Raw genomic sequence first — 17,260 nt, 5'->3', positions numbered from 1 at the left:
GTATTAGTGGTGATTGAAACTTTGACTTTTCAAACGTCAAACCAGTTATTGGCCCAGGCTTATAAAAACACACTAGTGATGCATTCTCAGCATGAATCTTAACCTTATCATACTCATATCAACTTAGTGATTAGACGTTAATCGGCAAATTAGTGGATGAATGTTGATGTAATTCAAGGAGAAAAAAAATGCTCTGGCGTGCAGAGATTTAGTGAATATGCGTTCATTTTAGTCGCCACATACTAAGAGAAATTTCCTCTTCTGGGAATATAATGGGATGAACGTGGAAGGAATTCAAACAAATTTGATTAAAAAGTACACATGATGCGTTCAAAGAATTAATGTAAATATTGTAATTATATACAGAAATTGCATCTTAATAGGTGTATGAAAAGATTGACCTGGGTACAGCTCACGTGGAAAATTGTTCTCTCCGCACTCTGTGTCGGCCATCAATGTTATTGGATTGCCAAATACTTGGAAATAAGCCTCTCTTTGTGACGCAGATGATTCGCCAAATGTGTAGTGGCAACTAGTACAGTATTAAATTTACATTTATTAAGTTTTTAATTTTCTGAAATATCGATTGCTGGTATTGGCAGCCTCCACGATAACCTTAAAATAATGCCGGTATCAGCCTGATACCATTATTTGGTTTCGGCACTTACCTATCTTTGCCAAGCACTGCAAATGAGTGATATAGACATTTTTAAAAATTATAATAAGTCGACTTTTAATTGATTACCCGGTCAGTTTCAAATGCTTTATTTGCCCATATTAAACAAAATAAGTTATTTCTATAAGGTATTTCTGTTTTGCCATGTTAATGTGTTCGATTAATATTTTATCCCACAGAACTATCTTGTCATGTAAGCCTGAATTATCAGTACTATTCTCTAACATCATTAATTGCAATGGTATTTTCTGATCTTTTTTTTTTTTTTAATAACAGATGGACAATCCCACTGAAGATGGTGATTATTCTGACTCAAGTCTTTTTGGATCAGATGAGGAATACAAACCAACTAAGACATCCTCTGAGTCGAGTGATGACGAGGAGATATTCCATCCAAAGGTAGAAAAATTGTTCTCTTATGATACATCCAGTGAAGACTCTACAAGTCATCAAACATATGAAGCAGAGGAGCACAGTCATGTCTGCAATTCGTAAAGAAGGTAACCCATTAACCCATGTAAAAACAAAAGATGAGCAAAGAAGATCCTTCTTTAACCATAAAAGCATTTACAAAAAGGGAAGGCAAACGAGTTTGGCACAGAAGTCATTATTGCTTCTACTGTGGCCAATCAAATTTAAAGATGGCAAGGCAATTGGAAAGGAAACATAAGGAATCACAAAATAAATTCTGTGGGGGGGGGGTGTGAACACATAACAAAGGAACAAACTACACAATAAACTCTGAGACGGTCCAGTCTCCTACAAAAGGAAAGATAACAGAAGTACAAACGAGCACGAAAGCAACACATTCTACCCGTATGTAATCAACTCTTTTCACGCGTAGCAAGTCTACTCCTGTAGCGTTCACACGTCCCATTTTATATCGGTGCTGCCCCGCATACTAGCATTTACTCCAGAGTAAATGTTTAAACCACCTCCTGAGCAGGGTTACATTTGCTCCGTTTTAAGCTGTTTTCAGGGGCTACACTGGTGTAACTTTGTACGTGGCAACGCTCGACATGGGGGCAGTCGGCTTTTGGGGTGGGGCGGGGGCAGAACGGATGAATGGACATGTCAAGAGTTTTAATTTCTCCATATTTTGTTCCGGTCAGTTGTCACGCAGTATGAGGAACATATATAAATTATATTTAATCCTTGTGTATTTTTAGCCGTTATAAATCAAATGTTTCTTGGGGGAAATAATGCGGCGTAAATTCACTCTAGCACCTAAAGCACTATGAAATGACATACAACAAAAATTTCTACTGTACAATATTACACGATCGATTACAGCATTGTTTTGGGTATTTTTGTATTTAGATTCATGTTCTTACCATTTCATTTATCAAATGCATTGCCCACATTGGACAATGTAATCTATCAATATAAAAGTTGTTTTTCGAAACCCCTGCTATTCGTGTTCAATAGAGACCAGGCTCGTTCACTGGCTGCCACTGGAATGCACTTGAAGGGGGAAGATAATTTATGGATGATGGTTATTTTGAATCAGGAATCAGTATTTTATTTCTGCCAAATATTTGCATTGGTCTAACAAAATTTTATTATGTCGGTTGGTTCACACTGACGAGCATGAAATCATACAAGATGTTCTTGTAACATACCTTTCAAATGTTATATGTTGCCCAGTAAATCTTCTCTATTCTTAATGGAAGCACGAACTTGTATTTAATACATAATACAATGATTTGCATGTCATGTTCAACCTCTATTTAATTGGCTACACTACTATGTTGGAATTGATGGCTGCAACACGTTCCAAACAAGCTGGGACAAGGTGGTTTTGGATGCAGTGCTCTCTGATAGGTCGAAGGTCATGGCCTTTGAATGTTATCTGTTTTTGGCCTTGCCGCTTACATGCACTGATTGGTCCAGATTCTCTGAACCTTTTGATATTATGGACCAAAGATGACGTAATCCCTCAATTCCTTGCAATTATACGTTGCGAAACTCTGTCCTTCAACGATTCAACTTGTGGTGACCCTCACCCAATCTTTGCTTGTGAATTCAGGATAGCTACTTTTTGACCCAATCATGGCACCCACCCATTCAGTTAGCCTGTTCACCGGTGGGATGTGACAAACAGGGGTTTGATGAGCATTTCTCAACATTATTTTTTTTGCTAGCAGTTCCATCTTTTATGGAACGCATTACAGCCATTAAATTCTAAGTTAAATATTATTGGAAAAAATTAAATGTACCAATTTGAACATTGAATGTTGTCTTGTCTTTGTAATGCTTCACTTAAATATAGGTTGGACATGATTTGCAAATCATTGTATTCTGTTTTGATTGATGAGCATAATGTCCCAATTTCACTGGAATTGGGTTACTAAATGAATGCCTTGATAGCGTATTTTTGTTCAACACTGATTTAGTAAAATGTGTCACTTTGTTCTCCTTTTCATGTGGTGGTATCGACCTTTAGCCCCAAAAAGGGAAAAGCATCTCTCCAAAAGAGGGAAGACTGAATTGGATGGTAAGCTTTGGATGAGGAACTATATCTCTTTTTTCATAATTTAACCAGTTAAAATGCATGCAACGTATTTGACAATGAGTGTCAAATCAGGGATGTCCCATTTCATTGCAGATTCGAGTCCAGGCGGGGACCCTGGCGGTCCGATCCTTGGCTGCAGAAGCTAGCTCTTGGGACAAGGAATGTCACCTCTCTGGCAGGGAGGGAGCCCGAGCTGGTGTGTGAGGCAGAGAATTTCCGACTGGATATAGTCGGACTTGCCTCCACACACAGCCTGGGTTCTGGTGCCAGTTCTCTCGAGAGGGGTTGGACTCTCTTCCACTCTGGAGTTGCTCACGGTGAGAGGTGCAGAGCAGGTGTGGGCATACTCATTGCCCCCCGCCTCAGCGCCTGTACATTGGGGTTCACACCGGTAGACGAGAGGGTTGCCTCCCTCCGCCTTCTGGTGGGTGGACGGGTCCTGACTGTTGTTTGTGCATATGCACCAAACAGCAGCTCAGCATACCCACCCTTTTTGGAGTCCTTGGAGGGTGTGCTGGAGAGTACTCCTGCTGGGGACTCCATTGTTCTGCTGGGGGACTTCAATGCTCACGTGGGCAATGACAGTGATACCTGGAGGGGCGTGATTGGGAGGAACGGCCCCCCCGATCAAAACCCGAGTGGTGTTTTGTTATTGGACTTCTGTGCTCGTCACGGATTGTCCATAACGAACACCTTGTTCAAACATAAGGGTGTCCATATGTGCACTTGGCACCAGGACACCCTAGGCCGCAGTTCGATGATCGACTTTGTAGTTGTATCATCGGATTTGCGGCCGCATGTTCTGGACACTCGGGTGAAGAGAGGGGCGGAGCTGTCAACTGATCACCACCTGGTGGTGAGTAGGCTCCGATGGTGGGGGAAGATGCCGGTCCGTCCTGGCAGACCCAAACGTATAGTGAGGGTTTGTTGGGAGCGTCTGGCGGAATCCCCTGTCAGAAGGAGTTTCAACTCCCACCTCCGACAGAGCTTTTCCCATGTTCCGGGGGAGACGGGGGACATTGAGTCCGAGTGGACCATGTTCCGTGCCTCTATTGTTGAGGCGGCCAATCTGAGTTGTGGCCGTAAGGTGGTTGGTGCCTGTCGTGGCGGCAATCCCCGTACTCGCTGGTGGACACCAGCAGTAAGGGATGCCGTCAAGCTGAAGGAGTCCTATCGAGCCTTTATGGCCTGTGGGACCCCAGAGGCAGCTGACGGGTATCGACTGGCCAAGCGGACCGCGGCTTCGGTGGTCGCCGAGGCAAAAACCCGAGCGTGGGAAGAGTTCGGTGAGGCCATGGAAGCGGACTTCCGGACGGCTTCGAGGAAATTCTGGTCCACCATCCGACGTCTCAGGAGGGGGAAGCAGTGCACCACTAACACTGTGTACAGTGGGGATGGGGCGCTGCTGACTTCGACTCGGGACGTTGTGAACCGGTGGGCAGAGTACTTCGAAGACCTCCTCAACTCCACCAACACGCCTTCCTTGGAGGAAGCAGAGCCTGGGGACTCTGAGGTGGGCTCCCCTATCTCTGTGGTTGAAAGTCACCGATGTGGTTAAAAAGCTCCTCGGTGGCAAAGCCCCAGGGGTGGATGAGATCCGCCCGGAGTTCCTCAAGGCTCTGGATGTTGTGGGGCTGTCCTGGTTGACACGCCTCTGCAACATCGCGTGGTCAACAGGGAGAGTGCCTCTGGATTGGCAGACCGGGGTGGTAGTCCCTCTTTTTAAAAAGGGGGACCGGAGGGTGTGTTCCAACTACAGAGGGATCACACTCCTCAGCCTCCCTGGTAAGGTCTATTCAGGGGTGCTGGAGAGGAGGGTCCGTCAGGAAGTCGAGCCTCCAATTGAGGAGGAGCAGTGTGGTTTTCGTCCCGGCCGTGGAACAGTGGACCAGCTCTACACCCTGAGCAGGGTCCTTGAGGGTATGTGGGAATTCGCCCAACCAGTCTACATGTGTTTTGTGGACTTGGAGAAGGCGTTTGACCGTGTCCCTCGGGGAGTTCTGTGGGGGGTGCTTCGTGGGTATGGGGTACCGAACCCCCTGATACGGGCTGTTCGGTCACTATACCACCGATGTCAGAGTTTGGTTCGCATTGCCAGCAGTAAGTCGGAATCGTTTCCAGTGGGGGTAGGACTCCGCCAAGGCTGCCCTTTGTCGCCGATTCTGTTCATAATCTTTATGGACAGAATTTCTAGGCGCAGCCGAAGCGTTGAGGGGGTCAGTTTTGGGGGCCTCAGTATTACATCCCTGCTTTTTGCAGATGATGTGGTGCTGTTGGCTCCTTCAAACGGGGCTCTCCAACTCTCACTGGAGCGTTTCACAGCCGAGTGTGAAGCGGTTGGGATGGAAATCAGCACCTCCAAATCTGAAACCATGGTCCTCGGTCGGAAAAGGGTGGAGTGCCCCCTCCGGGACGGGGAGGCGATCTTACCCCAAGTGGAGGAGTTCAAGTATCTTGGGGTCTTGTTCACGAGTGGGGGTAGGAGGGAGCGGGAGATCGACAAGCGGATCGGTGCAGCGTCTGCTGTGATGCGGACGTTGTATCGGTCTGTCGTGGTGAAGAAGGAGCTGAGCCAAAGGGCGAAGCTCTCAATTTACCGGTCGATCTACGTCCCAACCCTCACCTATGGTCACGAGCTATGGGTCGTGACCGAAAGAACGAGATCCCGGATACAAGCGGCTGAAATGAGTTTTCTCCGCAGGGTGTCCGGGCTCTCCCTTAGAGATAAGGTGAGAAGCTCAGTCATCCGGGAGGGGCTCAGAGTCGAGCCGCTTCTCCTCCACATCGAGAGGAGCCAGATGAGGTGGCTTGGGCATCTGATTCGGATGCATCCTGAGCGCCTCCCCGGTGAGGTGTACCGGTCATGTCCCACCGGGAGGAGACCCAGGACACGCTGGAGAGACTATGTCACCCAGCTTGCCTGGGAACGACTCGGGATCCCCCGGGGAGAGCTGGAAGAAGTAGCTAGGGAGAGGGAAGTCTGGGCTTCCCTGCTAAAGCTGTTGCCCCCGTGACCCGGCCCCGGATAAGCGGTAGATGATGGATGAATGGAAAAAACCTTACACCCAAAGAACAGGCAAAATCTAAATTGGAGAAAAAGACAAGTACTTTTATTTTTTTTACGTATGAAATCCACATTGTAAAGCTATCACAAGGTGGTCTTTGTGAGTATCATTAAATTGCAATTGTCATCATATTTAGGGTCTCCCAGAGCAAATTTGAGGAGACCATGGAATGAAGAAGAAAAGGCTGCTGTGGAAAAACACCTGGGGAGACTTATAAAAGGGTGTCAAGCAAGAACAATGCACTGACTGCAAAATGAAAGAGCCGCAGGCCTTGGCTCAAAGAACCTGTAAAGACGTAAAGAACTTCAAGAAAAGATCTGCTTCTCGAGTTCTTCATTTTTAAATTTAAATTTTCTTGCTGGAGTATTTTTTTTTCAATTCTTTTCTACTCTTCCTGAGCAGTGTTGTTAAAAATGTTCTACTTGAGGTGAGATTTAATGTTGACATGTACTTATAAAGTTTTACAATATATTTGATTTAGTTCCGTAAATTAATTGGCCAAAGCATGGGTCACTTTTATTGTAGTAGTAATTGTACAGCAATCAATCGGTTCAAGTTGTGATTGATATATAATGTATAAATGAGGAACTCTGCTTATCTTAAGTTGAAACTATCAAATTATTCATAAAACAGACTACTCACACTTTTTAAAATTAAAATACAAAATGTCTGCTGTGTAATTGCAGGTTAATAAGAGAGGAAAAACTCTGAAGGCCATACCAAAAGTTGATTTGTATGCTTAACTGCAACAAAACCAAAAAAGATAAGATATTTTAACCAAAGTCACAACAGGAGTGAGGACTTTGAATGTGCCCATTCAGAGTCCTCACTCCTGCTATGATTTCAGTTTCAAGTCTACTTTTTATTGCTCTGTTTTTTAAAGAAGTTGAAGTGGGGAAAGTAGTTGGGGTGACATCTAGTGTACAAATCTAAGACTAGTTCCTCTCTAAACCTATCAGAAAGGGTGGTCCTCACTCCCTATCTGGAGTTACCCGGACCTCACAAATATAGTCGTACAGGAATGTGTGTGTGTGTGTGTGTGTGTGTGTGTGTGTGTGTGTAGCAAGACAGGAAATCCTGTGGAACATTGTGAAGGCAGCTGTCCACTTCCTTCCCCCCACAGCGACTCTGCGCCTTCCCATCAGCCTTTGCTGCAGGCAGCCATTAATCTGTTGTTGTTGTTTTTTTTTTCCCCTCGTTTGTCGCTTTCAGGCTGGATGGCGACGGGATCGAGCTGTTGCTGGCTTTCCTCAGAGTGAGCGTCAACTTCCCACACATACACACACCATGACGTTAATTTCAAAAAGAACACTCGTACTTGTAATGCCGTTGCTTTATTTTAAAAAAAAAGTGTCCTCGACTGTTTAATGAACACGAGTGTCCTCTTTGTCCGCTTCGCAGTACGAATCCAAGAAGAGGATCTCGGCTGAGGACGCGATGAAACATTCCTACTTCAGGCATCTTGGGATGAGAGTTCACACGTTGCATGAGAGTGAGTGCGCACGCGTCTGAAGAACAGTGACTAAAAAAAAAAAATTTTTTTTTAAGTCCTCAAAGGCGATGAATACGTGAATCGAAAAATGTGATTTGAATGCTTAATTCAAATTTTTTTCCCCTCAAAGGTGTGCTAACAATACGCAACATTTTGGGGAAATAAGCCCCCTATTCCCCCCCCCCAAAAAAGTGTGCAAACAAGACATTTAAGCCCCTTAAGAAAATAAGCCCCCTGTTTTTTGTTGTTGTATTTTTGGGGTGGCGGGGGTTGGGTCAAAGGTGTGCTAACAAAACGGCACATTTTGGTGAAATAAGCCCCCTATCCCCCCCCCCCCAAAAAAAAGTGTGCAAACAAGACATTTAAGCCCCTTAAGAAAATAAGCCCCCTGTTTTTTGGGGGGGGGTCAAAGGTGTGCTAACAATACGGCACATTTTGGTGAAATAAGCCCCCTATTCTACCCCCCCCCCAAAAAAAACCCCAAAAAGTGTGCAAACAAGACGCAACATTTGGGGGGAAATAAGACCCCTATTCCCCCCCTGCCAAAAAAAAGTGTGCAAACAAGATACAACATTTGGGAAAAAAATAAGCCCCGTTTTTTGGATATGTCATTTTTTTGGGGGCCCTGCCGAAATCAAACCAAGTTGCTGGAGACCGCGTGCGGCTGTCTTTCAGGTGTGTCCATCTTCACATTGAAGGAGGTGCAGCTGCAGAGAGACCCCGGCTACAGGAACTCCTCGTACCCGGAGCCAGGTGACTTTATTATTATTTTTTTTTCTACGTCCTTGGAAGGAAAAATGTCTCCCGCCGTTGAGGTTTGACGCGAGCACCCTTCTTCCCCTTTGCTTCCAGGCAACGGCAAAATCAACCGCAGGCAGAGCATGCTCTTCTAAAAAGGACGGGGGGGGGGGGGGGGGTACCTTCATCATTGCCCTCTCACCTGACCGATCTCTCTCGCATGATACAGTGAACCCCGCCGCCCCCTTTCCCCCACCTCCCCCAACACACACGCATTGACATGCGCACCACCGGTCTTGAGTTAGGTTGACTTTTTCAATTGGTGTCTTTATTTATTTCCAGACATGAGAGGGTAGGGGTCGTTTGCTGCTAAAGTACTACTGTATGTATTTAACACACCCTGTGTATGTGTGAGCGTGTGTGTGTGTGTGTGTGTGATGTGAAGTTGAGCCTCCAAGCATGGTTGCGAAATCGTTAACGATTGCTGTTCGACCCCCCCCGGGCGCATCAGCTCCTCATTTATTTTGTTAGCAAATTCCGCGGATGGCGTCCAAGCTGTGATTGAAGTTGTTGGGGACCACTTGCGACATTTGTTTTAGAGAATCGAGTTTGCATTTGGTTGACTAAAACGGCGCGTTACAAGGTCGAAATTTGGTGGGAGGACACTGAAATACGGAAAAACATTTTTTTTTCTCCTTTCTTTTTGGGAAGCGGTCGGATCGAATTTGAGCAAAATTTGGAGCGTTGAGGCCACACTGAAAAAAAAAAATCTGAATTTGCAATGACAAAAATTTGCGCCTTTTGAAGGAAAAAAAGTGACATGAAAATGCCAGCACAAATGATATGAAGATATGTGTTGTAAAATTCAGATTTTTTTGTTGTTGCAAAATACGATGACTTTATTATTGTAAATTGCAACTTTATCTCTTGTCTCTTGCAAAATTTTCCACACAATACTACAACTTGCAATCTATCGATTTTTTTTTTCTCCTACTCTTGAATTTACTCTCTGAAAATTCCAACTTTTTTGGTCAAAATATTGCACCGTTATTTTATATTTAACTTTTATTCACACTACATGACCACTTTCTTCTCTATAAATTGAATGACGTTTTTCAAACTCTCATTTTCTGACTTTATGTGGCGATCATTTCTTCTTGTGACATTCCAACTTTTTCCCACCCCTCAAGACATTCTTGTATGATGACTTTTTTCTTTCCTCGTAATGCTGTGACTCAGTTCTCTTAAAACGCCAGCGATTGTGACGTCGTTCGTGTGCTGTACAAATTTTGTCTCCTAACAGCGCAAAAACTTGACGACTTTCCTCATTACAATTCTTGCAACATTCCATCATATTTCCTCATAATGTTATGACGGCATACTTGAAAGATGGTTTTTTTTCGCTTGGAATATTCCATTTGTACATTTTAACTAAAAAAAAAACACTTTTTTTCTTCATAATCAAATCTTATGTCTTCAAATATACTGACTGTTCTCACGCATGTATGCTTTTTTTTTTTTTAATATCTGTGAATTATTTTTTCAGTGTGACCCCAACACTCCTCGGTCCAATTTTAGTATTACCAAAAAAAAAAAAAAGGAAGAAGGAAAGAGGTCTTAACAAGCAGGATTCTTGGAAGAAAGCAGTGGAGAGTGGCTTCAAGGAAGTTTTTTTTCCTTTCTTGCCATCATTGCAGTAACTTTGTGGTGAATCTGCAATATATATATATATATATATATATATATATATATATATATTGACAGGCGTTGACTAAGTGTACCTAACAGTATTAAGATGTGTTCTCTACGTCTGTGACCTTTTCATTTTTTGCGTGAACTTCCTTTCTCGGGGGCGCCTTGGCATAGATTTGGTTCCGGGAGCTTCTCCACACGCTCCCCGACCCGCTCTTGTGATTTTCAGTTACATTTTATGTGGAAGTCTCACAATTCTTGCACTCCCAAGCAGCAGAGTGTAAAAGATAGAATGGCCCCGGGCGGAATGTATGGAGGAGATTCGAGTGTCTGTAAAATGTCCGACATACTGATTCCCAGTACATGAAAAGTGCAGTAACGACTACTACAACTTGTTGTTTGCAGCTAATGGTGTCCTAATCCCGTAAGCACACTGTATTTGTCTTTTAACAGGTTAGATGCAAATATATGACAGCTTGTTTGTCATGGGCAAAAGTAAAAACCTATTTTTTCTACAAATACCTTGTCATTCTGATGTCATCTTTTTAGCCAGTGGGATACTGTTACGATTAACTGCAAACTCCGGTGTCCGTATATTTTGAAATGAATCGCAGTCACGTGCATGACAGGAAAAGTTCTTAACTCAGCTTTATTTATCATTGTACAACCTTTTTAAAAAAAAGTGTGAATGTCCTCACTTTGGGGGCACGTGCGAGAGCGTTTGTGTGTATTATGTGTGTACAACAACAATGTGCGCCTGCTGCATGCAAGGCCTGCTGTGCGGCGAGTGTGTGTGTGAGACTCTTTCTACTGGAATTATTTATTTCTCATAACCATCGCAAAGTAAATGGAATCTTTTTTCATATAACAAGTCTGAGTTTGTTCTCTCTGGATGGCATCGTAACTCGGAGACGGTTCGAATATTTTGACGGCTCTATGGATGAGAACGACTCGAAATGAACAGGCCCGGAAAAAATATACAAATGACCACAAGGGGTCGTCAGAAATCAAATGATTGATTTAAACAGGTTCTTCAGTACATCCATCTGTTTCGATATCGAGACAAACTCTTGAGAAAAACACTTTTATTTCCTATAAAAGAATCATTTTTTTTAAAGCATTTCATAAGCATTTGTATATCATAGCAAATAGGGTGAATTATATAAGGCACAACCGATGTAAGGCATTGAAAATATCACACAAAAATGATTAGCATGTCGCAATAGCTTTTTTTCTTTGCGCACCCGAATGTAAGCATGTGCATTATTTCAGAACAAAGGAATTGTTTCAGAGGTGGGGGAAGCCTGTACAACTGCTGTGTCAATGTCACTTGACTGGTTTACAAACCCAGTTGCGTCTCCCAAACATCACATTTTCACAAAACGAAAATTGCTGGCCTTTCCAGTTTTCTCAAACTTGCCGCGTGATATGTAAAATGCATTTGACTGTCTTACCCCTTTTTTTACCCACCTAGAAAAAATATAAAAAGACAGTTTCAGTTTTAAAAAAAAAGGCTGATTGGCCCAGGTCTACATTAACAAGACTTGTGGGAGGAGATCAGCAAAGAAGAAGAAATGTCCGCATTGTGCCAAGGCAGTGGAATGGCTCCATTCAGCAAGGTTGGGAACTTGCGGGGAGACAATAGCGAATTTAAAAAACCAAACAAACATATTTTGTTGATTCAAATGGAGGTGTTGGTGTTACCTGGAAGGTGGGATGGCTCTGCAGCTGGGCTGGGCTTGGAGGTCCTACCGGACTTAAATTGGACCAGAAGTGGACGTTGGACAGCAGCGGATTGGGGGTGAGCAGTAGACCAGATGGCGTCTACAAAGCAAAAAAGCAAAGCCGCAGGGTAATAATGTGAAGATGGAAAACTCGTGTTTACTTTGGCATCAAGTACAGACAGACAGGCAGGAAGTCGGGCTGTATGGCTTGCACTACTTACTAAAACCAGCAGAGGGCTTCTAAACGGCGCAACTGATTTTCAGCTCAGAGGCATTCGAAGAAGACAAAGCAGGAAATAAACAGGAACCGCGCCAAGTTTGGTAAGTTATGAGCTTGGTTATCTACGGTAAATAATTTATTCCTACCCCTCGACTTTTAGATTTTCTGTATCCTTAAATGTTTATTTTCCACGTAAGTAATTGAACTGCAACTTTTCAAGTCGTTTCCTCGAAAAGGGAGCTCGCTAGCAAATTGCTTAAAAACGCCAGTTTCCCCCTCTCACCCCCTCCCTCCTCCTCAAACGCAAAATGGCGGCTCGTCATGTCATGCCCTCACTGCCGAGTTAAGTCCAATGTAAGTGTGGCTTTGTTGCCAGTAACCCTTCTGGAACATATGGCATCACTTATAAACCTCCTCCCCTTTCCCATTTCCTCCCCGACTGAGAGTTTCCTATTCGCACATGCCTTCTCCCTGCATTGAGAAATATGTTCCACACCATTTTGTACCTGTGTAGTCAGGAAAGCTGGAGTCAAGGAGCCAGAGGGAAGTGCTGGACTTTTCAGGGCAATAGAGACAAGGTCATTTCCTGTCACGAGGTGGGACGAGGATGAAATTTCCAGGTCTTTGGGTTTCCTGAACTTGGAACGCTCTCGTTCCCTCTGACCCGATGACAGGTTTAAAGGCACATCGCCCTGTTCGGATTCATCAGTCACTGCAAAGACGGGACTCTGTGGCGAGGACGAGCGAGCCGGGGAGTTTTCAGTCACAGAAGGGTGAGAGGAATGGCCACGGTTAGTGACGAATCGGATGACTGTGGAGCTGTCGTCATGGCGATCATATCTGATGTCTCTCTTAATGGAGTGGGCTCTTTCTAGGGTGTGACGTAGAGAGCCGGTGTGGAGGTATCGGTGCCTCCCATCTTCGTCCTCAGCTTCCGACGGCGCACTTCTGCAGTCTTCGGTCCGCCGGCCGGCCTCCACGGCAGCCGGGTCCATCTTCAGAATGTCGGGGAAATACACAAACTTGTACACAAACTTCTGGCCGATCACCTTCTTGATGATATTCTGGAAAAAATAGCAAGATTGGGTTCGTGGGGGGACTCGACACACATGACTTGTGTCCGTGCGCAAAAGCTTACTTTGTCGTAGTAGTAGCGCAGGGCCCGGCTCAACTTGTCATAGTTCATGTTGCTCTTGTTCTTTCGCAGGCCCCACAGCTTGGCCACCTCCTCCGACTTGAGCAGCTTGAACTCGCCGTCATCCGACGTCCAGCAGATGAGATGTTTGTGGCTTTGGTCAAGCAGCAGCTGCAGGAGGAACTGCCACAGTGTACTGGAGCTCTCCATGATGGCAGCAATCTGGAAGGTACAACAACTGGTAACAGAATTTGATAACATTTATTTCCACCCTTGTCTATGAAACATAATTTTACATATTCCTCAGCATTTTTTAGGATTATTTGGGGGTTCTAATATATTAAATTGCATTTCAATGGCCGTCGTAGGATTACGGGTGGTCCTTGAGACATGAGAGCCCCAAAAAATGAACCAGGTAAAAACGACATCTGCTTGACATCAAACATTCCTGCAGTGTGCGATGAATAAATAAAATAGTTCATTTGTTAGCAAGAGATTGTCGAATGTTGTGATGCTCCATTGTTTCAGATTGGAGTACTTTGGTGATTGAGCGCACACAAACACACACACAAAATGTTTTACACTCGGAATAGCTTCATACAGAGAACTTGAAAAACGGGTACAAACTTACCACTTTGGCATCGGATAATACCTTTGAATAATGAACAAAGGCTGCCATGTGACCTATTATTTGATTGTAGCATCATGTGAACGCCGCAACTTCATTAGCTTGTTTGCTATGCAAAATAGGAAACAGCCTGCACCTGGACTGTGCACCTTTCAAATCCTGGCAACTCGCATCCAAGAATAGACTGAAGCGCATGCCACTAGCGTGAAAAATGTAGCGATCTATTTTAGTGATCGTGCGTTGCCAAGACAACTAGTGGACGCCTTGCTTGACATGTAGTTACTCGGTCATCACAAAAGAATTTTTAAAAAATCTTTTGCATTTTACAGTGAACCTGTGGACCTTCTCGTAGTTGGTAAAGTGGCTCCAGCGAACGTATAGAGTGCGTTAGAGTCGTAAATTGTGGGAGGTGCCTCGTGGACACATCACGCCATTTTACCCGTTGATGTATTTATGCACAAACGACAGAAATGATCTCAGGAATGTTGTTTAGTTAGTCCGCGGTATGTTTGCTATATTGTATGTCATGAAATATGATGATGGATTGCGAAGGGGGGAAAAAAAATGTTGACTCTCGTTAGTGTTTGAGCATTTAGCTCGACCACACTTCCTGAGAATCGCACGGATTTGCGAATTGTCGCTATTCGCCTAGCCCGTGCGAAGTAGACTTGTCGTAATTTACACTCACATGCTGTTAATACGACGAATGCAGTGATTCCCCGCATTCCAAAATGATTTTATTTACGCCACTTGTTGTATCTGTGTTCATCTATCTACGCCTGTGACGTATAGCGACAGGAAGAACCATTCGAATCTATTCCACAAGATGGCGTAAAATGCCAATGAACCCGTTGCCATTCACACCGCGGAAATCGTGTTCGACCAATTTGAGACGAGATCCTCATTATTTCAGTACGTCTACTTTTTTTGTGGCATTTTTGTTGAGTAGTGTGCAGTAAAATAAAAACATTACGCATTAAATATTGACTTGTAGTGCTGCCGGGGGTAAATTGTCTCATTAATCGTAGAGTTGCCACATTTCTTCAAGTAGTGGCCTCCGCCCCAACAGATGCCCTGCCCTAAATCATTATGCCTTTGGATGAATAAATGCTACATATCAAATAAACTCCAGCGAGCAGGTGGGTTCGCGAACAACGATCCCGCCTCTCGTCACGTGTCGATGTCGTTATCCTAACGAGCGCGGCAGCGAGCAGACGTGCTATCTGCGACGCTGAAGTCCGCAGTCGAAATTGAAAGCGCTGCTGGCCGTGTACGCCGAGTAGTTCGAAGAAAGTGATATTCACACAGATTTATATAATGACCGTATTTGAGAGTGGGGGGGGGGGGGGGACAAATCCAATTTGTCTCACGGTGAATAAATGCCCGGTACTTTCTGTTCAAACGCAGATTCCAAAACAAGTTGGCACACAGTAATTATAGTACAGTCCTTACAAAAATTGAATGCAGTCTTTTACGAAATGTAAATATTCACATGCTGTTATTACTAAGGTATTACTATTCATGATGCATGCGCTTGTCTCCATGGTAATATAGCCAGGCTTGGCCAGTGGCCTCGTCGAACAGGCTAGTTTACCTGTCTGCCTTTGTGTTTACTCGTCTCCCGGCTCCTTAACTCGCCTTGTTGACGAAGAGCCATTCAAGACGAGCCCTTAATTACGCCATTACAACTACATTACAATTTTTTTGCAGCCTCGACTTTCTGACAAAAGCGACCTGAAACAGCCGCCGCAACCAAAGCGGCCGCCATCTGAGGAGTGGTTCGCCATTGCCATCATAAATCATAATTAATACGCCCTTCCTCCTGTGCTTTTTCCTGTTTGCGTTCTGTGTTAACTGACGGAGGAACTTGCAACTTTGTGTGTGGGCCTAAAACGAGCACTTCCTGTCATTCAGGGGCGTTTTCCCGGATTTAAAGCCGTGCCTCAGAGGAAGGTCTGACTTCCTGTCACCAGAAAACACACACACACACACACACATATACGTATAATGCATTTCTGTGTTGGCGCTTGTTAGTTTGAGGTTTGGCTTCTGATTTATGTGTTTTCAGAATAAAAGTGGTCCTCTCCAACCAGTTGACTGGCGAAAGCTGCTACGTGCTTTTGAGTCACAGGAAGTTTACTAAGCCTCATGTGATGCATAATTAAGATCCTCCTACACTCGAGCACACCAAATAAGAAGCCTCTTTTTTTTCTAGTGCCGTTTTGAAAATATACTGCACGTTTTTGTGATGACTCATTTGATTCGTCTAGAAAGTCCAGACGACCCAGTATCTAAAAGTGCCTATATAAAAAAAAACGTAGCGCCCCCCTCCCTTCCACTAGACGTTTTTATTAAATATATAATTCGGAATACCTCAAAGACTCTGGAAAATGTAGTTTTGCGCGACTTTTAGCGTGTTCCATACAACTACGCGCCACATTCGCGTCATTTTTCAGGCGATCGACCATATTCGAACGTGATTGAAAGAAAAAATGGCTTTTAAAGACGTCTTTTTTGTTGTTGTTTTTTTTTTTTTGCTGTGGCACAACAGAAACGGACAGAACTCGCTCCTACCCTTGTTTATGGCACGGCTGATCCTCTTCTTTCGGTCCGCCCGGATGCGCGTAAAGTCTTTTAAAGCAGGCTGTGTGTCTTGTTGTGTTGTGGCTCCATGCCGCTGTGCGCGAAAGCGGATCCGCGGCTCTGCTCTGTGCTTTGCTTACCCACAGAGCAGGAAGTCGGGACGCGCAGACGGACATCGGGCGCACTTCCTCTGGCGCATTATTCCCGTCTGCGAAAACCCACGCACGCACGCACACACTCAGGCGAAACGCGCGCGCGCGCACAGGACGCCACTCGGCGAGCTGACGTCATACTGTTCGCTTCCTGCTCACCGGGATGGGTTCCTGTTACACACGCGCAACACTTACACACACACATTTCGTCTTCCTGTAACACGGGGCGGGGGAGACACCACTTCATGCACACTAAAACTTTTTGTTTGTTATAAGGAAACAAACCAATTTCGTCAAACGAAATTAATTACCTAACTTGACTTTGTGTTACAACTTTTACAGTCCTGTACGCTACTATACAGTATTTGCATTTATTCTTGACTTGGACTTTGTCTCCCCCTTGCGACTACTTGCTGGGCTGAATACGAGTGTAATAGTCGTTTAATTTAGGTTTCGGGAAGTTTAATTGTGTACTTGTGGATGAAAAGCGGCACAGGTATAGTGAAAAAAATATCAGTAAGACAGTTGTTCTTGGTCTGACTCCTGACAAAAAGCTGTTATCGAATATAAATTGCAGTGCAGTACTACTAGCAGTAGTAGTTGTTTACTAGTAAGGGTCATTTGTTGAATGCTGTAAAAA

General features: G+C 44.3%; 2 protein-coding genes across 5 annotated transcripts in view; one reads left to right on the top strand and one right to left on the bottom strand.

Annotated features, from left to right (window-relative positions):
- The window catches only part of cdk17 (cyclin-dependent kinase 17), a 41,341-nt gene extending 30,054 nt beyond the window's left edge, over positions 1 to 11,287 (top strand). For 2 of the 3 annotated variants that reach the window (XM_052055233.1, XM_052055234.1), the window contains 4 exons: positions 7,469 to 7,511; positions 7,658 to 7,748; positions 8,424 to 8,501; positions 8,601 to 11,287. In XM_052055233.1, coding sequence (XP_051911193.1) covers positions 7,469 to 7,511; positions 7,658 to 7,748; positions 8,424 to 8,501; positions 8,601 to 8,641 — 253 coding nt within the window. In that variant the 3' untranslated portion in view covers positions 8,642 to 11,287. Of the gene's footprint in view, positions 1 to 7,327; positions 7,439 to 7,468; positions 7,512 to 7,657; positions 7,749 to 8,423; positions 8,502 to 8,600 lie in introns of those variants that run through there. The other variant, XR_007960466.1, reaches the window with a different exon arrangement.
- Positions 11,288 to 11,686: 399 nt separating this feature from the next.
- Positions 11,687 to 16,742, bottom strand: elk3 (ETS transcription factor ELK3). Of its 2 annotated transcripts, none has more exons than XM_052055243.1 (5): positions 16,460 to 16,742; positions 13,261 to 13,495; positions 12,629 to 13,186; positions 11,883 to 12,002; positions 11,687 to 11,805 (listed from the first exon to the last, which is right to left on the bottom strand). In XM_052055243.1, exons 1-5 carry the CDS (start codon positions 16,642 to 16,644, stop codon positions 11,713 to 11,715), a joined length of 1,191 nt encoding a protein of 396 aa, XP_051911203.1. In that variant the 5' UTR covers positions 16,645 to 16,742; the 3' UTR covers positions 11,687 to 11,712. The 2 variants fall into 2 exon arrangements, with proteins under 2 accessions (XP_051911203.1, XP_051911204.1); XM_052055244.1 differs by having other exon boundaries at positions 13,261 to 13,479; positions 16,460 to 16,609.
- Positions 16,743 to 17,260: the final 518 nt, after the last annotated feature.

This window comes from Hippocampus zosterae, chromosome 21 (genome assembly GCF_025434085.1).
Source record: "Hippocampus zosterae strain Florida chromosome 21, ASM2543408v3, whole genome shotgun sequence".
Lineage (NCBI taxonomy): Eukaryota > Metazoa > Chordata > Actinopteri > Syngnathiformes > Syngnathidae > Hippocampus > Hippocampus zosterae.
This window is presented reverse-complemented; position numbering and strand designations above follow the sequence as displayed.

What these genes read in the sequence shown, in the direction of transcription:
- elk3 (XM_052055243.1), bottom strand. Translation starts at nt 16,644, where the DNA reads ATGTCCGTCTGCGCGTCCCGACTTCCTGCTCTGTGGGTAAGCAAAGCA. An exon ending in CAGCCGTGCCATAAACAAGG is followed by an intron (nt 13,496 to 16,459) that starts GTAGGAGCGAGT and finishes TTCTGTTACCAG; the next exon opens with TTGTTGTACCTTCCAGATTG. An exon ending in AGAGCCATCCCACCTTCCAG is followed by an intron (nt 11,806 to 11,882) that starts GTAACACCAACA and finishes TCTCCCCGCAAG; the next exon opens with TTCCCAACCTTGCTGAATGG.